A 27,132-nucleotide genomic window follows, 5' to 3' on the forward strand; every position below is an offset into this window, starting at 1 on the left:
TTTATGGGTCCCATGAGATCAGGCTAAGATTTACCATGGCAGTTGCTCCCTTTCTTACAACTGAGAAGCCTATATTTAAATCCTTTAACCCTGTTTCCACAGGGGAGATGGGGCTGTGTGGGCAGCTGAGCACAGTAAGTGACTAGGTATCAGACACAGCCTGAGCATTTCAGAGCAGGCCTGAAAAATAGACTCAGAGACTTTAAGGTCAGAAGGGACCATTATGATCATCTAGTCTGACCCCCTGCACAATGCAGGCCACAGAATCTCACCCACCCACTCCTGCAACAAACCCCTAACCTAGGTCTGAGCCACTGAAGTCCTCAAATTGTGGTTTGAAGACCTCAAGCTGCAGAGAATCCTCCAGCAAATGACCCATGTCCCATGCTGCAGAGAAAAGCGAAAAACCTCCAGGGCCTCTGCCAATCTTCCCTGGAGGAAAATTACTTCCAAACCCCAAATATGGCAAGCATGTGGGCAAGACTCACCAGCCAGCACCCAGGAAAGAATTCTCTGCAGTAACTCAGATCCCATCCCATCACAGACCACTGGGCATACTTACCTGCTGATAATCAAAGATCAATTGCCAAATTAATTACCAAAATTAGGCTACCCCATCATACCATCCACCCCATAAACTTATCAAGCTTAGTCTTGAAGCCAGATATGTCTTTTGCCCCCACTGCTTCCCTTGGAAGGCTGTTCCAGAACTTCACTTCTCTAACGGTTAGAAACCTTTGTCTAATTTCAAGTCTAAACTTCCTAGTGTCCAGTTTATATCCATTTGTTCTTGTGTCCACAAAATGATTCACTTTCACTCCTGTCCACCTGTAATGGGTCTACACCCCCCAGCCCATACTGAGCAGAGTTTTGTAGGGGGAGGGAAACCTCTCCAGCCTGTAGACAAGCAGCCTGACCATGCTCCCACACAGCTGCCTCAGCTGCCAATCATGGAGACAGGCACCCACAGCTGCAATCAACAGGGGAAACAAGGCCTGGGATAAAAGGAGAGAGCCCAGAGCTGGAAAAGGTACAGGAAGGGTAAATAAAAAAGTAAAACTCCTGTCTCAGGCTTCTCTAGAGACACAGCCCAAAGGCAGTGAAGCAGATTTCTATGCCTAATTAGATGCCAGGGGCCAATCAAAGGAAGCCAATCATGGGATAGCCGAGCCCCCTGAAAGCCCACATCAGGGACTGGTGATCTCACCATTATCACCTGACTCTGCACAGACTGGCCTAGTGCCTGTGGGGAGTATCAGTGAGGTGATTATCAGAAAACTCTGTGTTTGTGTGTCCCCATCCATCTCCTCCTCCTTCTCTCCCAGGTTCTGGCTGTAGAGGAAAAGGTTTGCCCTGTAGTTAAGGTGCTAAGTTAGTCTGCACAGATCCAAGTTTTGCTCTGGGTGAAGTCAGGTAAGTCATTTATTTTGTCTGGGCCTGACTTTCCCCTCTTTAAATGAGGGTAACAACCTTCCCCATGGCACAGCAGCAGAGCCATTGTGTGCAGGGCCGGCTTTAGGCCTATTCCACCAATTCCCCTGAATGGGGCCCCGTGCCCAGTGAGAATCCCTTCCCTGGCTAGAGGTACCTTTTTAATTTTTACTCATCTGGCAGTGCTTTGGGTCTTCAGCCGCACTTTGAAGGTGAGTCCTTCAGTGCTGCTGAAGACCTGCAGTGAGTGAGGGACCTGCTGCTGAAGTCTCGGAGCACTGCCCGCTGAGTACAAGCCCCATGTGTGTTGGGGTTTTTTTTAGTCATCCCTGCCGGGGCTCTGCACTTCCTAAAGCAGGCCCTGATTGTGTGGGGAGGAGGGAGACAAATGAACCCATGTGCCTCTCCCCCCGCAGCCCCTGATTTGCTGCTTGGCTTGTAGTGACCATGCTCACACAGATTGAGCATGCTCAGTAACATCAGCAGAAGGCACTGCCCTGACTCTGCCTCCACACTACTGGCAGGTACAGGTGTCTTTGCACAGCAGCCTGATGAGCCTAAGCCAGGGGCAGCTCCAGGCCCTGGCAAGCCAAGCGCATGCTTGGGGTGGCATGCCATGGGGGGTGCTCTGCCGGTTGCTGGGAGGCGGCAGGCGGCTCCGGTGGACCTCCCACAGATGTGCTTGCGGAGGGTCCGCTGGTCCCGTGGCTCCTGGAGGTGGAGCCGCGGGACCAGGAGACCCTCGGCAGGCACGGCAGCCGGAGGTCCACCGGAGCCACGGGACTGGCGACCGGCAGAGCGCCCCCTGTGGCGTGCCGCCATGCTTGGGGTGGCAAAATGGCTAGGCCCTAAATATAAATCTGAGCATTCTAAGTGATTCCTTTACGTCAGGGGGGCTGTGCTCATTTGCTGCTTGGGCTCACAGCCCAGCTCCATGCACATTCCCACACCTTGCCCTCTGTTTCCCTATTTGTTAACTCTGCTGTTTTAGATAAATGATGGCAGTAACTTAGGGGGCTTTCCATGGGGGATGGGGATTTAAGGCCTGAGTTCTCAGTGGCACAGTATTGTCAACCCCAAACTTTTGAAAATCACGAGTCAGTACACCCAAAATGATGTGATTCCTTTTGTGAGACTAAAATAATAAAAAAAAATGTTGAGTTTTCTATTTGCCTTCTGATTCTCATGCTTTAGGCTGGTAATAAAAAAAGGTAATAATTGGCAATATACCAATCTCATAGAGCTGGAAGGGACCTTGAAAGGTCATCAAGTCCAGCCCCCTGCCTTCACTAGCCGGACCAATTTTTGCCCCAGATCCCTAAGTGGCCCCCTCAAGGATTGAACTCACAACCCTGGCTTTAGCAGGCCAATGCTCAAACCACTAAGCTATCCCTCCCCCTGCACTCAGGTCACATTTTAAGATTTCCTCTGCAACCAAGAAAACTAGAAACTTCCTTTCTTTAGGTGTCCCTAACTTCTGTTTGCCAGAAGCTGGGAATGGGCGACAGGGGATGGATCACGCGATCACCTGTTCTGTTCATTCCCTCTGGGGCACCTAGCATTGGCCACTGTCAGAAGACAGGATACTGGCCTAGATGGACCATTGGTCTGACCCAGTCTGGCCATTGTTCAGTTCATGAGATTCATTATAAAATCATGAATGTTGGCAACACTTTTGACACTGCGTCTCCTTTACACTGACTGAGGCAGAGCTGCCTTAGCCTACGTTAGCATCAGGCCTTTGAAACATTGATTCCAGCTTAACCAATGTTTTTGGCCTGTGAATTGAATATCCCTAGACTTGAAAGGATTAGATTTTATCGGTAGATGTCGGTAAATGTTGATTTCACTTTGCCCACACAAACTGATGAAAAAACATTTCCATTGATAAGAACTGAAATTGATAAATAGGTACGGTAAGAAAAATGCTGCTTGAGAACTTACTAGAGTTTAATTTAAGGATATTTACTTCACATGTTTTGACATAAGATGTTGACAATTTGTGTATTAACAGTTACACTTTTTAACTTTTTGAATCTGTGTCTGTCATAAAATAATTGTCTGTCTGACTAAAATATTGTCTGATTCCCCCTCCCCCCACAATTTCCCACACTGCTGCTCACCATGTCAAGGTTCCTCCCCCACTCTGAACTTTAGGGTACAGATGTGGGGACCTGCATGGACACTTCTAAGCTTAATTACTAGCTTAGATCTGGTAACACTGCCACCATCCAGAAATTTCTTTGTCTGGATCACTTTCTGTGCCCCCAAAACCTTCCCCTCCCTGAGCAGCCTTGAGAGACTTTTTTACCAAGTTCCTGGTGAACACCAATCCAACCCCTTGGATCTTAACACAAGGAGAATTTAACCATCCCCTTTCCCTTCTCCCACGAATTCCTGGTGAGTCCAGATCCAATCCCCTTGGATCTTAACACAAGATAAAAATCAATCAGGTTCTTAAAAAGAAAGCTTTTAATTAAAGAAAGAAAGGTAAAAATTATCTCTGTAAAATCAGGATGGAAAATACTTTACAGGGTAATCAGATTCATATAGCCCAGAGGAACCCTCTCTAGCCTGAGGCAAACAGAGGTAAAATTCTCTCAGCCAAAAGGAACATTTACAAGTTGAGAAAACAAAAATAAGACTAACACTCCTTGCCTGGCTATTACTTACACGTTTGAAACATGAGAGACTGATTCAGAAAGATTTGGAGAGCCCGGATTGATGTCTGGTCCCTCTTAGTCCCAAGAGCGAACAACCCCCAAAACAAAGAGCACAAACAAAAGACTTCCCTCCACCAAGATTTGAAAGTATCTTGTCCCCTTATTGGTCCTCTGGTCAGGTGTCAGGCAGGTTTACTGAGCTTCTTAACCCTTTACAGGTAAAAGAGACATTAACCCTTAACTATCTGTTTATGACAGGAGCCATGGCCACAGACAACCCCGTGGAAAGTCTCCAGGAGGAAGCTACATGCCCCATTTGTCTGGAGTATTTTAAGGACCCGGTGATTATAGACTGTGGGCACAATTTCTGCCGAGCCTGCATCGCCCAGTGCTGGGAGGGATCAAATACAGATGTCTCCTGCCCTCAGTGCAGAGAAACTGTGCAACAGGGAAACCTCAGGCCGAACAGGCGGCTGGCAAATGTTGTAGAAATAGCCAAACGGCTGAGTTTACAGGCAGCAAAGGGAGCAGGAGAGGAGAGGGTGTGTGGGGAACACCAGGAGACTCTGAAACTGTTCTGTGAAGAGGATCAAACTTCTGTCTGTGTGGTTTGCCATCTGTCCCGGGATCACAGAGATCACAGGGTGGTTCCCATAAAGGAGGCTGCCCAGGAGTACAAGGTAGGGAATTGCTGTCAAGTTTAATGAGTAATAACTTTGGATTTTAATTACATGCTGATTTCACTGAAAGTTGCCTATCATGGGTGTGATGCATCATTCAGCTCTGTAAAGCCTTCATTGTGCGGGAGATGATATAGCAAAATGAATGACCTGGCAGTGTGACGACAGAATCAGAATATCATGTCTTAAGATACCTGCTGTGGGAATCTTTTCTCTGAGATTCTGAATGTTTTTCAAACCCAGCTTCCACTGCTGAAATACGTGGAATTTTTACACCACGGTCGGTGTTAACAGTCAGTGAGGTTTAAATCACAAGAGCTGCAGGCCAGTCTATGCGAGGGTGTTACCTTCAGACTGGAGAACTGATCATTTAAATATCAACACTGTTAATTATTTTGTTCCCCGTGTGAGAGCGGAGAGGGAGAATAACAGCTCGGCACCATTTATTGCCAGTGCTGCCTCCTTCCAGTGCCACAAGCAGGTGATGTTTGGGAGATGCCACCTCCCATTTCCCCCCAGTAAAGAAGGACCAGGCCCAGAGAGCCTAGCAGAGTCCAGGGGTACATTCTAGTCCCATGAGGGGAGTCCGGCCCCAGGAGCCCCTTGGAGCCAATCAGCAACTCCATCCTGTTTTGAACAATGCACCATTAGAACAGATCATGGTGTCTCCTTTTGGTGACTCACGTGGGTGGAGCTTCAAAGAATCCAGCCACTCTTGTTCCTACCCCGCTTCTGATCCCGGCTCATTGATGAAGCTGTTTTGCTGGATGCAAAGGCTGCTTTTCCTCCTCCTGTCTCGCTAGCCCCTGCTGGCTCCCTCCCTCACTGCTTCCCTGCAGCAGCACTGCAGAGGTGTCACCGAACAGCTCCCCAGGAGCTCTCAGCAGTAGCTGCAGCAGCAGCTGGGCCCTTGGGCAGAGAGCGGGAGAGAACTCGAGGGCTCAGAGAAAAGAGAGAGTGAAGTGGGGAAATTTCTGGAGGGGGGCTCAGGAGGCGGCTCTGGGGGGCTGCCAGGGGTGTTGCACAGAGCGGGGCTGACGGGGCAGGAGCACGTTGCTGTGCTGTGTGAATGAATCACACGCTGTCAAAGGGGAAGAGAGCCCTCGGTTATTACAGCTCTGGAGCAGTTATAATTATGGGTGGCACATTCCCCCAGACCGAGTGTTTCCTGTTCCTCGCTGACCTCCAGCCGCATCACAGCTTCACCCTGTGCAGTTAATGGGACTTCGCTGGCTCAGGGCTCTGCTACTGCCTGAGGGAGGCCACATGGAGCCTGGACAGAGGAGAGCACAGTGGGGTCTTGTTCCTGGCCTGGGTTTGGGTACAGTGCAGCAAGGTGCTGCCCCAACCTCTTCACTGGCACCGGCGGGAGGGATCGTTCAGAACCTTCCCAGCTGTTTCCCCTCTGGCCTGTGCTCAGTGATGTGAAGCTTTAGCTCATACACAGGCTCTGAGAACACCTGAGTGTCTGCAGGGAGCAGAGCCCCTGCTCTTAGACTGGCGTCTCTGCTCCCACGGGAACTTTGGGGCCGGCAGAGCCCAGACTGCTGCTCGCTTCCAGGGTATTTACTGCTCGTGTATGAAATGCCAATATGGACAGTACTGTCCACCCATCGGACAGGCAGACTAATGGCTGTTTATCACACATGATGTCCCCGCAGGAGAAACTCCAGGGAGCCCTGGGCCCTCTGAGGAAGGAGCTGGAAGAGGTCCTGGCCCTGACGTCTAAAGAGGAGAAGAAAACCACAGAGTGGCAGGTGGGTGTCCGGGTTTATTCCTCCCTGAGCCCTTCCCCCTGCAGCGTTCTCAGGAATGACAGGGCTGTAAAGCTCCAGGAGGAGGTTATGAACCTGCTCTGGTTGTTTGCTCCGTTGCACAGGCTTGGTGCCAGCCAGGGGCAGCGCATGCCTCCAGCATTTGGGGAGGCCGGGCGTGAGTGCCGGATCCTCTCCTGTGCCCGGATCATCACCCTGCCCATTGCTCCACCCCCATTTGGCCTCCACTCCCCTAGGCCCTGTCCACGTTCCCCTCCTGCTCTGCTTCGGGGGAAGAGCGGGAGCGAGGGCTCCAGGTGGAGCGCAGGCAGCACTCCAAAGGCAGCAGATCTTCAGCATCCTCCAAAGAAAGGGGCGCTGCATCCTGTTTGAGGAAGCCCAGCCTCCCCGGCCTATGGTACTTACCATCCAGGGTGCTGGCAGCATCAGGCTCTGTCTCTGGTGGGGATCTCTGCACAGCAGCTCCTGCAGGCAGAGGAGGGGCAGTTCCTGGCCCTTGTACAGTGGTGCAGACCCACCCTTGAGATCTGATAGGGGCAAATTCTCAATATTGGGTGCAGTGTTTTCACTATTATGTGGGTCCTGTTTCCCTCCTGCAGATGGGGAGGGTGTGTCGGCTGCTACAGCCATCAGTTTTCAGTGCCCTCCGTGACAAAGCTCTGCAGCTTCTCTGCAGCCTGGAGCAAACAGATTGTTCCTTCTCGCTCGGCACCCACCATCCCTGCAGTGAATCTGCCCAGTGCCTGAGCCAGACACTGGAGCTGGGAGGATGATTTGCCCCCCATGGGTGAGGTTCAGAGTCACTGAGCTGGCTGGGCTGGGGCCATGCTGGGAGCTGAGCTCTTCTGAACATCAAACTCAGTTGCGGGTGTGGAGCTCTGTGGAAAATCTGCCCCTAGGGTGCATCTACATGGCCCCAACAGCCAGCTGCAGGCTAGTCATTGAGTAATACCCAGGGGTCTGGGTGGGCTTGTACAGCATGTGCTGCTGCTGTGGCTTCATAGCTGTGAGTACCCGAGCTAGCCACATCAAAGCTAGCCTGGGTGTGTCTACACACGGTGCTGTCACACCTTCATTGCTGTGTGGACACCCCCTGAGTGAGCAGAGCCAGGGGCAGGTCAGTGTCAAGCCAGGCGCCACTTGGCCACTTTGCAGCCTCTGTTGCCATCCTGTGGCCACTGCATCCCAGTCAGCTGCCACTGTTACTGTGACGTTTCCCAAAGAAATAAATAGCCTTACAAACCTGATACTGACCTAATCCCCTGCTTCATGGACAGAGGCCCAGTCAGTGAAACTCAACATCTGGCTCATGTTTTCTCTGTACCTTTACTATTTTTCTATCTCCAGAGCAAAGTGAAGAATAAGAGAGAGATGATTGCAGGTGAATTTAACAAACTGCACTCACTGCTGAGAGAGGAGGAACAGCTGCTTCTGCAGAGCCTGGAGGAGGAGGAGAGGGAGACTCTGCAGAGACTAAGGGAAAATGTAACCAAACTCTCCCAGCAAAGCTCCTGTCTGCATCAGCTGATCACAGAGATCGAGGAGAAGTGTCAGCAACCAGTTGTCGAGCTGCTAAACGTGAGATAGCATCAAAATTCTCCACCCATCCAGAATTAGAACTCAGATCCCTGGGTCTGGATTTCAACAATTAGAGTAAATGTGTTCTGTGGTTTACTGAGAAACAGAACATCTGGCTAAGGGCTCCATCAGTTCCAAAATATCCCAGTTGATGTTAGAGGGGAATTCTCCTCATGGAGACCCAGTGAGGCCATGGGAGATTAAACGGATGATACAAGAATGATACTGAGCTGAACCCATCCCTGCTCTGATTCCAGAACATTGGACCCAACCCAGTCGATAAACACAGATACTGATGGGTTGGGTCCCTAGAAGGGAGAATCCTTTAGCTAAATTCCTGTCTTACCTACATAAATGAAACAAGTCTTAATGCAAAATAGTGTATGAGATTTTACCACAAAAGAGTGAAGCCTGGGAGGGTTGATCTATTTTCTAGATGAAAGTTTGATGCCCAGAGTGAGACTCCCTCAGTTTTATGCACATTGTGTTAATACAGAACATTGATTCTCTTTTTCCTTTCAGGATGTGAAAAGTACATTGAGCAGGTGTGTTTCCCATGTTCATTGCTCTTAACTTCATGGTTTTGGTTCTGGGATGCTGTGTGTACAGAGCAGCTGAGTGATGAGGGGATGTTTTCTTCATAGGAGTGAGAATGTGAAACTCCAGGAACCAGAAGCTGTTTCTACTGACCTGAAGAACGTGTATAAAATTTCCCTTGACATGAGGGAAGCGCTGCAGAGATTCGTGGGTGAGTGGATTCCACTGGGACATTCAGCTGTGTTGTGCCTGAGGCTCTGGACTGAGTCTGGGACCCCGGGACACGCTTGCGCCCAGCTGATAGGATTGGAACTGTGAGAGCTGGAGGCTGATGTGCTCAGTGCTGGGCAGTTTGCCTGCTACTTACAGCCACCTGCTGGTACTTGCCCAGGTATCTGACCAGGCCCCGTCACTCTGACATCCTGACCCCTCCATGGCTGAGTTACTGGGTGTCACTGAACCAGGTGCTGTGAGGCCTGGACTGGGCCCATTGTACTGGGAGCTGCACAGACGGGTAATGGATGAGGTGTCTGTGCCTCTCTCCTGGGACATGTGGGGGCTGCGTTGTGTGGGTACCGCTCAGCACTGCCCCAGCCCCCGTTAGTCAAGGCTGGCCCAGCTTTCTGAGGTGGACAAGGGGCTGGTCTGGCTGCTGTGGTCTGACCTGAGCCGTGAGTTACTGGGTAAGAAGCTGAATCCGACGGGCCCCTCGTCTGCTCTGAGCACAGCCAATGTGAGGTTGGGTCAGTGGTTTGCTGCTCAGTGAGTGAGACTCACTCACAAGAGTGTGACCCTGTCACAACGTCTGAGCATGAGCTGCCCCCGTCCAAACCCCTCCCACAACCCCAGCGCGGAGACCAGGGGCAAAGGCACAAACCTGACGGCGAGGGGGGACAGAGAAGAAACTAAGGCAAAGGAGAGGGGGATTGGGAAGGTTCAGTGAGCTCGGTCTGTGATCACTGAACTGGCCCCTTCCTCCTACCCCCGCTGCTCCCCTCCTCCCACCCACCCCCAGCAGGGGCAGTCGAAGGGGCCAAGCTGGGTGTGTGTCTCCTGGCTGATGGAGGCTGCACAGTCGGTGCCAGCTGCAGGGCCAGGATCTCAGGGCTCCGGGGAGCAGGAACCTCAGGCTGTGGGGGAAGCAGCTTCCTCTCTGTGACTGGCTGGAGCCAGCACATCCCTGCTCCCCTCCCCGTTCACTGCCCCCAACCCAGCACAGTCTGTGCCCACTTTGCCCTGGACACGGCTGGGCTCTGGCCCATTCCACACTCCTGGCCCCTGACCCTGTCGGGACCCTGAGCCAGTCACCTCAGTGCCTCTTTCTAGGAGATCACCAGCCCCTGGGGAGCCTCCTATCAGCCCCGCAGAAGCCCCTTCCTGGGCAGGGTCCCAGGCCTTGAGTCACTCACTGGCTGCTCCAGGCTGGCCAGGCCCAGGGTCTCCAGCAGGGCTGTTGGTGCTGGCACCGCGCTCGCTGCCAGAGCTCCCAGCTCCTGCCCCAGCCTGGCTTGTTGTCCTAGCGCTGACCCCTCCCCTGCCCACGAGTGAGCCAGGCCCTGCAGAGACACAGCAAGGGGCTGCCGGGCCCACAGAGCTCCTGGTCTGAGTGCAGACAAGGCCCAGCAAGGGCAGCAGCAAACATTGGGGGAGGGGGCACGAGGGTCCTATTGTGGGGCCAGCCCCTCCCTGAGCCCATCCTGTGCCTGTCTTCTGGGGGTGGCAGACAGTATTGTAGTGACCACGATGGCTCAACGCTGGGCGCTGGGTCAACCCCAGGATACAGGACAGGGCAGAGGCAGCCTGAGGTCGGGGGAGCTGGAGGCTGTGGGGGAGTGAGAGCAGCCAGGGAGCTGGGACAGGGACACTGGAAGCCAGGTGGGTGCCCAAATCCTGTGCTGTGTTTGGCAGGGCCGCCCAGAGGATTCCGGGGGCCCGGGGTCTTCGGCGGCGGGGGGCCCTTCCGTTCCGGAACCCGCCGCCGAAGTGCCCCGAAGACCCGCGGCGGGAGCCCCCCGCCGCCAAATTACCGCCGAAGCGGGACCCGCTGCTGAAGTGCAGCCCGGTCTTCGGCGGTAATTCGGCGGGAGAGGGGTCCCTGCCGCGGGTCTTTGGGGCACTTCGGCGGCGGGTCCCGGAACGGAAGGGCCCCCCGCCGCTGAAGACCGGGCTGCGCTTCGGCAGCGGGTCCCGCTTCCCCCCCGCCCCGGCCCCAGCCTCTTACCCCCGGCTCCCTCCTCACCCGGAGTCTCAGCGCCTCGCCGGAGCAGCCGCAGCGTGTGGCCGGCGGGGCCTGAGCTCCGTCCCGCTCAGAGCCACGTGGTGAAGGGGCGGGGCTGGGAGCTCCACGCCGAGCGGAGGGAGCTGAGCTCCCAGCCCCGCCCCCTGACCACGCGGCTCTGAGCAGGGCGGGGCTCAGGGGCCCTGGCGGAAACTCGGCGCTTGGTGCGTTGAGGCTCCAGGAGAGGGGCGGAGGCGGGAGCCTCCGCTGTTCTCTTGGGGGGCCCCTGCGGAGCCCGGGGCAAATTGCCCCCTTTGCCCCCCCCCTCTGGGCGGCCCTGGTGTTTGGTCCAGGTTCCCACTCTGTGCTGCAGGCTCTGTTGTGGTCAGACCCTGTGGTGAGGGGCCCACACAGACAGACTGAAGAGTGCGAGGCTCTGTCTGCATGGGGAAGGGGCAGCAGTTCTGTTAAAGGAGTTCCAGGTGTGTAGACTCATCATAGGGTGAGACCCTCATGTACCACCCTCAGCCCCTTCAGGGTGTCTTGGCAAGGTTCCTGGCTCAGTTTATCCTCTTCAGCACTCCTTAAATTACGCCTCACAGTCTAAAAGATTTGAGAGAAAAGTCCTCCGTTGGGCTCCACTCTGAGTCCAAGTAAACCCCGAAATACAATCTTTTCCCTCACTCTGCTCCAGTTTCTAGCTCTCACTCAAGCTCCTCACTGTTCTCAAGTCAGGAGTCCTCAGTCCTTTCCAGAGCTGGGCTTGGATAAGTTTCCATCCTGGAATCAGATGACTCCAGCCCTCCCTCCTGGAGCTGAGTCATTTCAGACTGTGCCTTTATTCTCTGCATCCACTTTCTCCAGCCAGGGGCAGCTCTCCTGGGTTCTATCCTGCTACAGCTGCTGCTGTCATTGTCATCTCTGCAGCTCCTCCCCCTTAGGGGAGCTCCTCTGCCTAGGACAGTGGTCCCCAAACATTTTTGATTAAGCCCTTCCTTACCTGGTTTGCGCCCCCACCCTGGGAGCTGCTGTCAGGAGCTGGGCCAGGAACGGGGCTCCGGTTGGGGCCAGAAGCTGTGGGCCGTGCCTGGAAGTGGACCCGCAGTTGGGGCCGGAAGCTGGGGGCTTTGGCTGGTGGTGGAACAATGTTTGGGGCTGGGGCTGGGGCTGCAACTGGGTTCTCAGCCCGGAGCAGGGCTGTGAGTCGGTGGCTGAGGTCGGGGCCAGATATGTAGCTGGGGCTTAGGGTGGGGCTGGAGTGGAGCTGGGGACAGAGCAGGGCTGGGTTACGTTCCCTTCCCACCACCCATGGGGTCTGGTCCAGGCCCTGTCAGGCCCCCCAAATGTTCCTCCACACCCTTGAGGGGGCACAACCCACTGTTTGGGGACCACTGCTCTAGGAGCCCCTTCCAGGCTCCTTGCTCTGATGAGCTCTCCTGGGAGCTCCTCTCCTCAGCAGCTTCCTGTCCCTAGGATCCCTTCAGCTGAGCCCTGGTAACCCTTTATCAGCCTCATTAGCTGTTTCTCTGCCAACTAGCCACCTAGGGATTTAATTACTTCCAGGTTGGTCTGGGTTGTCTCATTCTCCCTTACTGGTCCCTGACTCCCCTAAAAGGACCAGCCCTCTTGATACATTTTCCCCCACCCCCAGAACCAACCTGTATTCAAAGGGAGGCTTGACCATGGCTGACACTTGGTTATGTTCTGCTAGAAAAGTTTCAAACTCCAGGGAAGTAAATTGGTGGTCAGTTCCAGGAGCTGCCCAGACCTAGGGAGGCAGGGAGCCTGCCTTAGCCCCGGGCCCCCACTGCGCCACTGACCAGACTTTTAATGTCCCAGTCGGTTGTGCCAACTGGAGCCACCAGGGTCCCTTTTCGACCAGGCGTCCCAATAAAAACACAGACACCTGTCAACTCTATGGACAGGTGCCAACCCTAGGTCCTGTCCACATGGCCCAGTAACACCCTGCTGAGCTGGGTACAGGCAGCCACATGCCAGCCCAGGCCCCTGGCAGGGACTCTGAGCTGCCAGCTGCCATGGTCACTCTGGAGTGTTTCATAGCTTATGTCCGGAGCCTGACCTGCCTGTAACTTCGTTTCTGGGGGTGTTGACAGTCTCTCATTGCAAGTCACTGGGATTGGGGCTCCTAAGTTGCTCAGACAGATTTGTAGTGGAGCTGGGTGAAATGTTTTGGACAAATAGTTTATTTGCTGCAAAATTATATTTTGGGTCAACAGAAACTATTTGTGAATCCATGTCGGGTTTGCTGACTAGTTTCAATTAAGAGAAAAAGGTGCTGCCTCTTCTCTTGTAGCCTTTAGCCCAGTGGCTGGGCCCTCAGCTGGGAGCCCCAGGTTCAATCTCCCCATGTGATTCTATGAGGACTTGAACCTCTGGACTCCAGGTGTCTGACATCCCCCAGTGTCTGAACACTGCCATGGGCCCTGGGCCAGAGCATGCGGGTGAGAATGACTCTGCACCCCAGTGTGTTGGGCCCACATGTGGGAGCCCAGAGTCCAGCTCCTCTGCTCCAGTGACCCTGTAATTAATGATCCATAACCCCAGTGAGGGGAGGGGTTACGGCCCCTGGCACAGCAGTGTCTCAGGCCATGTCTGCCGGGGTTTCCTTGCACTGATGTAGCTGCACTAGTGCAAACCCCTAGTGGAGACGTGCTGTGCAGGTGTGAACTGGGTCTGGCCCCTGGTGCAGCTTCTCCCAGATGGAGGGGGCAGTAAGTGGTGAAATGCCCCCTCCCCTCCCCACTGCCCTGGCCTCATTAGCAACAGCCCATTAGTGAGCATTTATATCCCCCCCTCGAATCTTCCACTGTACTGCCCCCCAAGTGATCCCAATAGAAACCACTGCCCCCGTGGGGGTGGGGCTGGGCCGGGTGAGGGGAGGGGCTGGCTGGGGGGTTTTCCTGGCTGGAAGGTGGGGCCTGTGAGACCCACTAGTATGGGAGAGTCCCAGCTGCTCCCCGTGGGGCAGGGCTGCATGCACAGTGTGTGTGGGGACAGCACCGACCTGCTCTGAGCGAGAAACCAACCACACATGGCCCAAAAGCAACAGAGATTCCCTGGGGCCTGCCTCTCCCTCACCCACTTTCTGCTCCCCTGGGTTCCTGCCCCTCTACTCCCACTTTGCCACCCTGGCACATGCCCCTGCCCTCCACCCATCTCTGCTCCACTGGAAGAGCCCATCCCTTCTCCCCCTGCCATCCTGGCATCTGCCCCTCTCCCCCAAACATCCTCTGCACCCTGGAGCCCTCCCACCACTTCACACCCCCGCTATATCCAGACATCCACCTCTCTCCTTTCTCTCCTCTGTGCCATGTCTCCCACCCCACCCCTCACCCTTCTCTGCTGCCCTGACTTTCGCCCTTCTCACTCCCCTCAGCCCTCCTGACACCTGCCCCTCTCCCCACCCTCTCTGACCCCAGCACCCGCCCCTTCCCTCTAGCCCCACTCTGACCCCTTGGCACCTGCGTATCCCCAATCCCCTCTGCTAACACCTCCCTCGACTCACCTGCCCTGCCTCTCACCCCTCTCTGCCCCCTGGTGCTTGTCCCTCCCCTCCTCTGCCCTCCCTGTGCCTGCCCTTCTGCTCAACCCCCTCAATCCCCTGGCACCTGCTCTTCCCCCCCACCCTTCTGCTGTCTGCCCCTTCCATCCTCCTGCCCCCCAACACCTGACCCTCCCCTTGCCCCCTTCCTTCCTGGTGCCCATCCCCTCACCACCCTCTGCCCCACTGACCCTGCTCTCCTCTCACCACACTGCCCCCAACACCCCAGCCACCATCTCGTTATTTCTCACCCCTGCCCCTCCCCACCCCCAATGGCTCATTGAAAACAGCACCCCACCCCACCCCACCAGATCCCAGGTGCCAGCTCCTCCTCTGCCCCAAGTCCCAGCTCTACCCTGGCCCCATCTGCCTCCCTGGTGCCTGCTGTTTCCTTTGCCTCCTTTGCCTGCCTGGTGCAAGTCCCTTCCTTCACCCACCCTTTGGGACCCCGGTCTCAGCCCTTCCCCACACCTCAAAACTGTCCCACACCTCCTCTCCCCCTCTCCTAACCTCTGGGTCCCACCCTCCCTTCATCCTCCCTCTGCCCCCCTGGTGCCCACATCTCCCTGCACATGCCTCTGCCCCCCCTAGGGCCTGCCCTTCTCCACACCCCTCTCTGCCCCCTTCTGCTCACCTGCTCCCTCACCCCCCATTCTGCCCCTTTGGCACCAATGCCTGTTCATTCGCTCCCCCCTCATGGTTCCACCTCCCCCACTCTTCATCATCTCACCCCCTGGCAGCTCACCCGCCCCTTGATTTCCCCTGCCCCATTGAAGCTCCCCCCATTGCCTCACACTCCTCTGCCCCCTGGTGCCTTCCCATCCCTTGCCCCCCGCAGCATCCTGGGGTCTGTCCCCTTCTTCTCCCATGGAGCCCACCCTCCCCTCTTCCCCTGCAGCCCCCTCGAATTTGCCATTCCCTTCACACCCCTGTCCTCCTGGTGCCCCTCCCTTCCCTTATCACCCCGTAGCCCTTGTCCCCCTCCCCTCTGCCCCTTCCTCCACCCCCTCTGTTCCTGTCACCTCCCCCTCCTCTTTAGTCTCCCAGCATCAGCCTGTCACTTCCCCTCCCCGCCTCCCTGACACCTTCTCACCCCTCCCCCGTTCCTCCTGCCCTGCCCCCTCATTGTCTCCTCCAGGCAGAGGGGCCTTGACTCCCCTCAGGCAACAACCCCCAGCCCCCAGCGATTAACGGGGATGCAGGTTAATTTCCCTTTGATTGATCCCAGTGACCAGCCCCTGCCCCCGGCCCTGACTCTGTGACTCTCTCCCCAGTGGACGTGACTCTGGATCCAGACACGGCAAATCCCAAACTCGTCCTGTCTGAGGATCGGAAACGTGTGAGACACGGAGACAAACGCCAGGATCTGCCTGACAACCCTGAGAGATTTGATAGATATGCCATTGTCCTGGGCGCTGAGGGGTTCGCGGGCGGGAGGCGTTACTGGGAGGTGGAGGTGGGAGACAAGATAGGCTGGGACCTGGGGGTTTGTAGGGAATCTGTGCGCAGGAAGGGTAAGTTCACACACAAAAACTACTGGAGACTCATACTGAAGGATAGGGAATACTCTGCCTGCACCTCCCCCTCGACCCCGCTCCCCGTGAGCATCAGGCCCAGCCGGGTGGGGATTTTCCTGGACTATGAGGCGGGCGAGGTCTCATTTTACAATGTGACTGACAGGTCCCATCTCTTCACTTTCACTGGCACCTTCTCCGGGACACTCCGCCCTTATTTCTGTCCTGGTGTCAATGCTGGGGGTACAAACGTGGCTCCCCTGATAATCTGCCCAGTCCCAGTTCAGGCCGGAGGGAATCTCGGTCCCTGCCATTGACCCCGCAGCACAGCCTGGCCCTCCCAGCCCTTCTGCTCTTCCCACCTCCCATGGTGGGGGCCAGTTACTGCACCAACCGGATGCTGCCAGTTTCCCTTTTCAACTGGAGGTTCTAGTTGAAAACCGGACACCTGGGAACCCCCAGCCCCCGCCTTTCCCCAGCCCCTGCCCCACGGGTAGCAGGTGGTGGTGGATGGGGTCATTCACTCCTGTCAGAATTTTCTACCCCTGTGAAATCTCAGTGTAAAATATGAAAGAAAAAGGATTATTCTAATTTAGAAAACATTATTGTAACAAGATGTAAATACAAGAATATTTTAATTTACATTTCAACAGTATCTCAAAAACAAGCATATAAATATATTTGTAGAAATTGAATTATTTACATGTTTTTTCCCTTTCCCTCAAATCTATAGTGAAGTTTAACTTCTCTAAATAATGTCATTTGTATTTCAGTTGTGGAATTTCAGGAAATCCAAAATATTTATCTTAATAAAATAAAATATTAAATTGTCAGACTGGGTTGTTCAGTTACAATGTATGTGTCATAAACATCACAATTACACACATGTGCAGCTGCTCTCTCTTTCCCGCTCCCCCTCTCTTTATTATCTTGACTGGTTCTCTCTGGAAGGCAGGGCACATGCACCCACCTCCTGCACTACACCTTTGAAAATTAATAGGTTAAAAATGGTAGCATTAATAAAGCAATATATTTATGTGAACTCACACAAGATTATATAACAATCTTTGAACTTCTGTCAGCATTAATTCATGTGATTTTTAACTTTCCATCTACATATAATAGGTAATCAAGATATTACCCTTCCTTTCTTTTTCTCACATCAATTAACAAAACACGTCCCCAACCTCAAATGCTCTCTTCCTATCGATAGGAACAGGGAGTTCCTGTTAGCAGCCCCTGGTCGCTTGTGCGTGGCTTTCTAAAGCCCTTGCCTGAGTGAATGCCCCGCCCACTAATTAAGGCTCAGCCAATTACCAGAGGCTTCGAGCTTTCAAACCTGCCTCCAAATGTCACCCAGAGCACATGGTCCTTCAAACAACCAACCAAACAAACAGACTGACAAACATGAGCTCAGCACACAGCAAGTAACCCCCAAACACAAACAAACACACACTACAGACAGTCACTTACCCCACAGATGCTGTATTTGCTGCTCCTTCACCTGGAGAACTCCCTTGTGAAACTCCCTGTTAGCCATTGTTTCTTCTGTCCATTGTAATTGTCTCTTCTGTCCATAAAGTCTGCTAATTTGTGAAAAACTGAATGTAGCATGGGGAAGAGCGTCTCGTGTTTTACTGCGTAGTCGGTGTCATCCCCACAATGAAGAGTCATTGAATGGGGTGATCCAGGGGAAGCAGCTGAAACATCCAATGTGGCTGGACAGGGGCAGGACATCAGCACTGCAGGGGAGAGGTGGGTGAGGCAGTGACATCAAAAGGGCCTTTGGCAGGACCTCAGCCTATTGGACAAAGGTGGTGGGGAGGCGATGATCTCACAGAGAGATCTTGACATCAGCCAGGCAGGACTGGGGTGCAGGACCGGGGCAACCTTGGAGATCCCTGTGGCTTTGCTTCAGCACATCTCCTTCTCGAGGTCTCTCCTTGAGGACTGAGAGAGAATTCACTTTCATGTACGTGAGCACAAGGAGGATCCTCTTTGGAGTTTTCTCCTTTTCTTTTCTTGATTTTGCTAGACAACAGATGTCCCTGTATAGAAGGTAAGAGCCTCCGAGAGGTTTGGAACCTGTTCAGTCTGATCCATCAGGTGCCGGCTGATTTTTAGGAAAAGAAAACTCTAGACTGTGGGGGCAACATTTTATTTCTGACCTAGGACTTTGTCACTTAGAATTACTGGGACATTGGGGTTTCTCCTTTTTGTTTTCCCTTTTTCTCTCTCTCTCCTACCTTTCTCTTCTTGCTTCCTTTGTCATTTTCCTCTGCTCTCTTTCCACCACCAGGAGCTCTGTGTGTGCAGCAGGGATCAGGGGGGTTGTGGGAGGCCCTCACAGAGAGGTGAGACTGGAATAGTGCTCCGAGAGTGATCCCCTCAGTGATGACCTGTGCCATTCTTTGGGCTATTTGATGAGAAGCTTTAGCCTCCCACCCCTCAAAGTCTCAACCTTGATTGGCTGAAGAGGGGGCTATTGAAAGGGAGGAAACTCTGGTCTTTGTTGTTCTCTTTTATGACCAAGCAAATAAGTCACAACCAGTGATATGTTCGACCAATGTTGATGCTGCTCTCCATTCATTGTTTCGGAGCACTTCATGATCCTCTCTAACATTCCAATTGTTCTAAAGTACTTGCTGAATAATTACTACGAACAACTGTTGGTCTGTAGCTCATTTGAGAGCAACTCTGCTACTGACTGGCTTCATCAGCTAAGACAAGTCACTGCTCCTTTCTCAACCTTAGTTTCTCCTTCTGTCAAGTACAAATAACAATCCTCTCCCACCTACCTCGTGATGGGTGGATGATGGGGATCCATTGAAGAATGTCACTAGTAGCAGTGCAGAATAGGAGGTGTCCTATCACATTGAGCCATATCAGATTATGACATAATATTCTATTTGATTGGTATTTTATTCTTTTGAAATTGTTAAGAGCAGCAACTACTTAGATCAGACTGAAGCATCTCATCTAACTTTCTAGATCACAGTGTCTCCTCTTTGTGTACGACGAGACAGTTTAATGCACTGTGACAAACAGGAGATGCTCTTGTTTTGCAAACAAATATTTGTTTGCAAAGAATTTTCATCCTACATGTTATGATTTCAAGAAACAAAGTGGTTTAGTCTGAATGGATTTTCTGACAGAAAATGGTTCCCATGAAAATTTTCACCACTTATTTCCTGGGCTCTATCCCTGCCTCCGTGGGGGTTGTTGTCTGTTAGTTAGAACAGGAGTCAGGACTGTTGGCTTCTCTTTCTGGCTCTGTCACTGCTTTGCTGTGTGACACTTTGGGTAGGTCCAATGGGAATAGGGTCAGTTCTCTAACTCCAGGCAGCAGAGAGCCTGGGTGAGAAGGGAGGCTCAAGCTGTCTGCGATGGAGAAAGGGATGTTTCCAGGTGTTGAACGTCAAGAATTCTAAACTTTGCTAAAATGGCTGGTGTAGAGAAACAAGAAAGAGTTGGGGCAAACTTTAACCATTTTCTTTTTTAAAGCCCATTCGGGGATGTGATTCCCAGAGAGCCATAGAGAGGGGGAGCAACTTGCCCAGTCCCACAGATCAATAGGCAGCAATGGAAGCAGGAGTGACACTCCCTCTCAAAGGCAGGGGGACCGGACATTAGGGCCTGGTTGCAATTGCCAGCTGTGGGAGGGAGTGTGCAGCAGTGGTTAGTGAAGGGGTCAATCCATGGCTCTGACACTCGGTGTGACCCTGAGCCGGTAGCAGAGGCCCGTTTGCCATCAGTAGGGTTGGGGTCCTGTGGCTACAGCCCAGGGGGGTTGGGAGGCTCCCGGAAGATGTGTAAAGTGCTGGGATGTCAGGATCCTGGAGCCGCTGTCACCTCCGCACTAGGGCAGTGTTCTGCACCCCGCTGCTGCTGGCTGACTTTCTCTGTCTCCTGGGAATAAGACAGAATCGTGTTTTCACAGCCAGTCGATCGCCCTAATGTCATCACCCTGCCTGCTGGCTGGGCAGGGTAACTCGTCAGGTTACCACCCTCTCCAGCCTGCCTTGGGCTTGGAGAGTGAGGAGGAGGGCGCCGGACATCTGCTGACCCTGAACATCCACCATCCATCATACCATCAGCTAGAGCAAGTGAGTGGCATTAGGTTTCCTCGGTGGCTTCCCCTGTCTGTGTGGGGAGAGGCAGAAAGAGGGGGAGAGAATATCTCCAAAGGAGGATTTCATTTGCAAACAGCCCCCAAGAGTCCCTCACTCTCAGACTGGGCAGGGGCTTCTCCAGAGCCGTCTCCAGTGTGTTTGGCAAGGTCCCAGCAATGGGGCTCCCAGCCCTTCCCTTGTGCAACACTGTTCCCCAGGCTGAGAGTCTCTGAGCTGGGGCAGACCCGGTGAGCTGCTGAGCATGTAAATCAATGGGGAATGAGGAGGGCCCTTGTCTTTCTGTGCCTAGGGTCTTTGTGACTTTCATGTGGGTAATGGCTTCCCAGGAGAAGTGCGGACTCCTGGGTTCTGTTCCTTCTCTAGCCTGGGCGGGGGAGTGTGGTCTGGGATGACAGGAGGGGGCTGCTTGTCCAAAGTAACCGATGGTCTTTGGGACTGACCCCATTGCTCTAAAAGGATGAGACTTCCTGGATATTGCAGCAGCAGCGGGGATTAGGAGTGGGAACATTGGGAGCAGCTCATGCAATGAACTCCTGCCAGTGTGTGTAGCTTGCACTCCCTGCACTCCTGTGAGGGGAGAAGGGGCTGCTCTGATTGGAGCAGGGCTGAGGAGGGACTGAAAAGGCCCATGAGTGAAAGGCTGCCTTGAGCCCAGACTCACACCTGCTCCCCACTCGGTTCCAGGATGGCCAGGCTCCTGAGGATGTTCAGGAAGAAGGCTCTGCAGGTGGCCCAGAGCCTGAGGGAAGCAGCTGCCATCTTCCCAAGGGGCAGAGCCACCTCTCCGTCCCTGCTGGCGGGGAAGCAGCTCCCATCCAGGCCAGAAGGCGGAAGTGCCCAGCCTTCTAGCGAACAAAACCAGCTCCCAGAGCAGGCTCCGAGCTGGGAGAGGCCTCGACCAGGCCCAGATAGAGCTGGCTCAGGATGCGGTTTTGCAGACAGGACCCAGCCCAGGAGGGGTGCCGGGCAGGGAGGCTCTGGGGCTTGTTGTGTGGGCAGCAGTGGCCCCAGGATCCCAGCCCTCATTCCCAGCAGGAGGCATCGCCCTGCCCGGTCACTGAGGATCTTCCAGCCCCCTCAGGCCAAGAGGTGGAAGATCCCTGTCCCAGCACCAGCAGCTCAGCATGGGACAGCAGCAGCGCCTGGGACTCTGGCAGCAGCGACACCGATGGACGCTGCTGCTTTGTTCCAGGTGAGGAGCCAGGCTGGGCTCAGGGAGGGGTGAGAACGGGGATGTGAACACACTGGGCCCAGAAACTCTCCCAGTGATATGGCAGGGGGGGTCCCCAGCGCAGGTGTCTGGCCTGAGCCATGTGAACCCCACTGACACCAGCAGCAGTCACACAGCTGCCTCTGCAGCAAGGGGAACTGGGGGTGGGGGCATCAAGAGCTGCTGCCACTTTATCTCTTGGTGCTCTGGGGCTGGGGGTGTCGGCACCTCCCCTGGAGTCCTGGACAGTGGAGGGGGGGCTCTCTGCTATGGGCTTCTGAAGCTGTTGGGGGCTGAAGGCATCCCTGAGAGGGTGGTGTGGGGCCTGATATCCCCTGGGTGCCTGAGGTGGGAAGGGGGAGTCTTTAATCCTGCTCTCCCCACCACGCCCCTGTCCTTCCCCCAAGTGGCAGCAGGCGTCACCCTGTTACCTTCTCTCCCTGCAGCAGGGACCCCTAGGGATTCAGAGGAGGAGGAGGAATGGCTTGACATGTTCATAGATGAAGCTGCTCTCAAGGTCATCAGAGAGCAGCTCCAGTGCAGAGAAAAGGTACAAATGTTCCCCACTTGGGCTGGAACTAAGATCATCCTGTCCCTTCCTAGCATCCCCTCCCACACCGAGGGGCTTGTACCTGATGATCCACCACCCCTAATGGGGCCCTTTTACATCCATGGTCCCTGCTCCCTTGATTCGCTGGGTGGTGTAGGCAGAGATGGAACAAGCTGCAGGGTTGGATCCTTCCCTCCAGAGTATTACCCCTCTCTGGGAGCTTTCTTTCTTTCTTTTGCCGTGTTTTGCCCAGCAGCCCAGCTTCCATCCATAGCAACTTGGCTGTTTCATCCTCTTCTGCCTACAGGGCCCTTTGCAGAGACCTGCTAACCTCATGGATCAAAGATCCAGGTGTCATCAATCCTTGCTAATTGCCTGCAGTGGGATGTGAAGGAGAGAGGCCAGGATATGTGTTTGGGAGTCTCACCAGTGCATCCCAGAGACCCCTCTTCCCATCCTGTGGCAGGTGTAGGCCCAGTTTCCCTAACTCTGACCCATGCTTTGCAGGCTCTGCACAAAGTCATGCCAGAGCTCCTGGATGCTGTCATAAACAGTTAGTTAAGGGTTAAGGTCTCTTTTACCTGTACTGGGTTAACAAGCAGTACCTGATGACCACCTGACCAGAGGACCAATCAGGGACAGGGACAAGATATGTTCAAATCTCTGTGGAGGGAAGTTTTTTTTTCTGTTCTTTGTTTTAGAGAGTCTCTCTTGGGAGTTAAGGGAGTCCAGACATCTTAATCAAGTCCTCCCAGGTTTCTGCAATACTTTCATCTATTCAGTCTAGTGAGTATTAGAAAGGCGTACTAGTATTATAAGTTTATTTCTACATTTGCAATTGTGTGTTTTGCTATAGAATTTCTTTAATTCTGTACTGTTATTGCTTTTACTGAGAAAGAAAGGAGGGGGGATTCTCTCCAAAGATTGATAAGTTTAGACCCTGTGTATTGTTCCATCTTGGTATTACAGAGACAGTTTACTTTCTTTTTATTCTTTAATAAATCTTTTCTGTTAAGGACTTGGTTGATCTTTCCTTGGGTGAATTCTCAGGGAAAGGGGAGGAGGGAGGAGGAAGGCATCCCTCTGTAGTTGAATCCCAGTATCTCTCCTAGGAGAAGGGAAGGGGGAGGAAGCAGGGGAGAATGGTTTACTTCTACTAGGTGTAAAAACTCCATGGATTTGGGGCTCTTGGGATCCCCAAGGATTTTGGGGAAGGACTGTGTCCCAATACACGTACGTTATTGGGTGGTGGCAGCGTACCAAATCTAAACTAGGATTTTAGTTTAGGGGAGTCCATGCAGGTCCCCATCTTGTGAACCCAAAAGCTCCAAGTGGGGGGATGCCATGCTGTGGAACCTGCTGGCAGAGACCCCAGACGCAGACAGGTTCCACTCCATCTTGGAGGTGAGCCCCATAAGGAGAGGTGGGAACCAATTTTACCTTAACTCTTTGGGGGACTGGTAAGGAGAGACTGGAAGATCCACTTTCTACTCTGTCCTCCTAGCTGGGATCCCAGTGGGGTGTCCTTGGCTGGGGAGGTCAGTGCAATGCAGTGTCAGGTCTTGCTTTCTTGAGGGACAGAGGAAGGAGCTGGGACTTCAAGCCAAAGCTCTGCCTGGTTCTGTTGAGCACTAACCACAGGGTCCCTGGCTGTCTTGGGGAGTGAGAGTCTGAACCCCCCCCCCTTCCTCCGTCCTCCCCACCTTCCCCCCAAGACACACACCCCATGAGATTCCGGAGCTGGTTCTCAGAGAAGAGGCACACGCTCCTTCCTAGAGAAACAGGAGGAGCCCAGGGAATCAGCCCTTCTCTCTGATATGATCTGAAATTCCTGGAGGGATTGTGCTCTCAGTGACTCACTACATCCCACCAAGGAGTTTAGTAGTAGGGAAGGGCGAGGGTTCAGTCTCCTTTCTGGTGAACTGTTCAGGAATCAGGAGTTCTGGGAGGATGGGACCAGCCTGGACACCAAACCTTGTCCCAATCTAGAGAGACCCTGACAAGTTGTGAACTGCGGGATACAAGCTGTGTCCTGGGGGAAAGAATCCCCTTCTAAAGCTCTGTGATCAATGACTCAGCTATTCCCCCTGCGCATAATGTCTCGGGCCCCTGGGGCTGGGGAGGGGTTGCAAAGCACCACCTGCCCATTGATCCTGACCTGCCTCCTTTCCCCACAGCATGTCAACCTCTGGATCGTGTCCAGGGTGTCCCAGGAGAGAGCCAGGGCCATTAGGAGCAGCACGGCCCTGCTCAGATATGCAGTCACCCTCCCTGAGTTTGACGTAAGTGACCTCTGACCCCAGCTTCCTGACTCCAGGCGTAGGCGGGCTGGTTCCAACGGGCTGTAGGATCTGCTGCTGCAGGGGCTGTGGGTTTGGAGTGTTCCTCTTGGGGAGGCAGAGGCAGAGCAGGGAATGAGATAGGCTTGAGTCAAGTTCTTCTTGTCCTGATTAAGTGTTGTCCCTGGGCCTTTAAGGGGACCATGCTCCAGCTCCTGCTTGGCATCCAAAAGCAGCTCCTGGTTCCCTTGGCAGCAGAGCAAATGAAGGGTCTATCTCAGACTCCTCTCCCCCAGCATCTCCTGCAGAGGGGCTAAGGGGAAGGAGCCTTCTGGACCAGGGGGGACAAGGAGCTGACAAGAAAATGCTGATGGAGTCCCCTCTCCTCTCCCTTCCATTAGATCTCAGCAGAGTTCCCTAGGATGGGTCACCACGTGGCACAGCTGGCTCTGTTTGTCAGTGACCCAGACAAGGACATCAGCCGGCAGGCCAGGGAGGGGACTTACCGGCTCTACCAGCTGCTGCTCCAACAGAGGGGTAAGGAACCCGCTGGCACACGGAACCCAATAGGGGACTGAGAGTGACCACAGGTGGATAATGGGATCCCAGACAATTTCTCTCAGCCTGACCCCAGCTGGAGTACAAGTCTCTCTCTGCCTCTGTTCTTCTCCACTCCACTGTTCAGCCACCAATGGGATTGGAAGGACACAGAAACTGCAACCAGAATGATCAAAGTGTCTCTCTTTCTCTTTTCCAGGGCTGACCATACATGAAGCAGAAGATCTGTGGTTCCACGACTGGCACCAGGACAGCAGGCTCCTGGGCTATAAGAACACAGCCAGGGTGGGGGAGGTAAGGACACTGTGGCAGGGTATGACACAGCTCAGGGAGTGGGGCTGGCTGGGGTCCCTGCAGTGGATGCTTCCTGGAGACAGGACAAGAGCCCACTCCTTATTTCCAGCTCAGAGTTCCTCACCCAGCACCCAGTGGGACAGGCTGGTGCTAAAGGTCCCACACTGGAACCTCGCTAGTTGCCGTGATTTGAGTGTCTTACATGGAGCCATTGCTATGTGGCATAAGCAGAATCCCCAGGTGGGTGAGCTAAGATAGGATTATGGCTCTGGGTGTCTCTCTGCTCCTTGTCCCCCTGGCTGATCCCCAAGTGTGTGAGAGGAGAGCACTGGGTCAGTCAGTCACTATTGCTTGATGAGACCCTTGTTTAATTCCCTGCACCCTGGAGAAGCAGAGAAAAGAGGTGGGGTTTGCTCAATTCCATTGCCAGTCAGGAAGCAGAATGCCCCAACCTGGGAACTGGGTAGGGGACACAATGAGCTCCAGAGCCAATATGGACCACATGCGCCCCCCTCATGTCTCCAGACCCGGCCAGGGAATGGCAGAGTATCTGGACCTCAGCCACTGTGCCAAAGAAGCAAATTGTCATGGCCCCAAGTTGCGGCTACTTGCTGCACAAGTAGAAAATCAAAGACCCTCCTCCCCCCGTCTCACAACTGTGGTGAGAACATCCAAACCTTGGAACCCACCATAATCCAGTGCCCCCAGATTGGAGTCAACAGCACAGAGGAGACCTTGGAATGGCTCCTGGATCTACAAGGACATCTACAGACGCCACGTGAGAGAGACTGTGAGGTTGTCCTGCCTCCCACAAGCTGCATGGCTGCAGCAGAAGAAAAGTTTCATAGGAGTGTCTGTGATGGGGACAGGGACATGAGTCTCCTTATCCTGGTCAGGTTGCACATTGGATTCCCTTTGGAAGAAACCAAGGAGCTGCAGAAGCCTTACCCAGCTACTAGAGAAAACAATAATTTGGGAGGAATAAAACTTTGGTCTGTCAGCTCCAACCCTCCTCCCCCCCGCACACTCCTCTAGCCACTGAGGTGCAGGAGATCTCTCTGCTGGAAGCAATACAGGGACCCCTGTCATCTCTGTGCACTGCACAGCAGAGTGGGCCCTGCTCACCCACATTAGAGATCCATTTCCAGCCCATCATGGCCCCTGCGATAAATTGCCCTCCAGAAAGAGCCACTGGAGGCTTTGGTCCCTAAGCATCTGCCACCTTTTAATAAAGAAGTTTCCCTGAGCCATGGGACCCTGAAAGGCTCCTGGGGAATGAACTGCCTTGGCTACAGCAGCTCTTACCCTCCTTTTGGGGCACCAGGGCTTGAGGCTGGCTCTGGGCAATCTGCTAGAGCCTTGTGTCCTGTTGGTTTTAGGTCTTTGGAAAATTCTTCTCTGAGGGGCAGAGAAAATACTTCCTCCAGACAGCAATGCTGGCGATCCATGACCCCTGCTGCGTGTCAGCCAGGCTGGGCTGCTCCTCACATACTCCATCCTGGGGGAAGCCCAGCAGCTGATGGGGGACAAGGTGAGCAGCTGCATTAGACTCAGGAGATTGGGGCAGGGCCCAGGCCTCATTCCCATCCTATCACCATTGGCTGGCCTGGGAGCAAGGAGCCTAGTGGCAGGGGTTAAAGTAACGTGCAGGACTTACCGGAGTCCTGAGGGGGGCGTGGCCTCATCCATAAGAGGCTTGGCTTTTCAAGATTTAAAGGCCCTGGGGAACCAGCTGTGGCTGGGAGACCCAGAACCTTTAAATCAACCAGGGGCTCCCAGCTAAAAGGTGGCTGGGAGCCCTCAGAGGCAAATTAAAAGGCCCGGGCCTCCGGTGGCTGGGGGGAACCTGGAGCTTTGTGTGGCTGGGGCAGGGATTTAAAGGGCCCAGAGCTCCTGGCACTGAGGGGAGCCCTTTAAATCCTGGCCCCAGCCCTGCCATCAGAGCCGTGGCCGGGATTCAAAGGGCTCTGGGCTGCCCGCAGCCACGGGGAGCTCTGAGCCCTTTAAATCCTGGCCCCAGCCTGACCGCCAGCTTACTTTCACTTCTGCCTAGTGGGGACTTCTGGACTTGTGTTCTTCGGATGTGATGCTCTGCTATCACTCCTGGGAAGGGCAGGAGAGCCCCTTAAGTGCCCTCTGTGAACCTTTCC

At 54.0% G+C, this 27,132-nt stretch overlaps 1 protein-coding gene and 1 long non-coding RNA gene across 3 annotated transcripts; both read left to right on the forward strand.

The window, feature by feature from the left end:
* Nucleotides 1–1,082: 1,082 nt before the first annotated feature.
* On the forward strand, nucleotides 1,083–16,308 carry LOC120393131 (E3 ubiquitin-protein ligase TRIM39-like). Of its 2 annotated transcripts, none has more exons than XM_039517733.1 (7): nucleotides 1,083–1,263; nucleotides 4,353–4,774; nucleotides 6,436–6,531; nucleotides 7,897–8,127; nucleotides 8,650–8,672; nucleotides 8,772–8,875; nucleotides 15,719–16,308. In XM_039517733.1, the coding sequence occupies exons 2-7, from the start codon at nucleotides 4,358–4,360 to the stop codon at nucleotides 16,273–16,275; spliced, it is 1,428 nt and encodes a 475-aa protein (XP_039373667.1). In that variant the 5' UTR covers nucleotides 1,083–1,263; nucleotides 4,353–4,357; the 3' UTR covers nucleotides 16,276–16,308. The 2 variants fall into 2 exon arrangements, with proteins under 2 accessions (XP_039373667.1, XP_039373666.1); XM_039517732.1 differs by lacking the exon at nucleotides 1,083–1,263 and adding an exon at nucleotides 1,340–1,413.
* Nucleotides 16,309–24,029: 7,721 nt separating this feature from the next.
* LOC120393139 lies at nucleotides 24,030–25,382 on the forward strand. The gene is made up of 3 exons (XR_005591920.1): nucleotides 24,030–24,133; nucleotides 24,532–24,667; nucleotides 24,888–25,382. It is a non-coding gene; the product is annotated as an uncharacterized LOC120393139 (long non-coding RNA).
* The last annotated feature ends 1,750 nt before the right edge of the window (nucleotides 25,383–27,132 follow it).

Source organism: Mauremys reevesii, unplaced genomic scaffold (genome assembly GCF_016161935.1).
Source record: "Mauremys reevesii isolate NIE-2019 unplaced genomic scaffold, ASM1616193v1 Contig15, whole genome shotgun sequence".
Taxonomy (NCBI): Eukaryota; Metazoa; Chordata; order Testudines; family Geoemydidae; genus Mauremys; species Mauremys reevesii.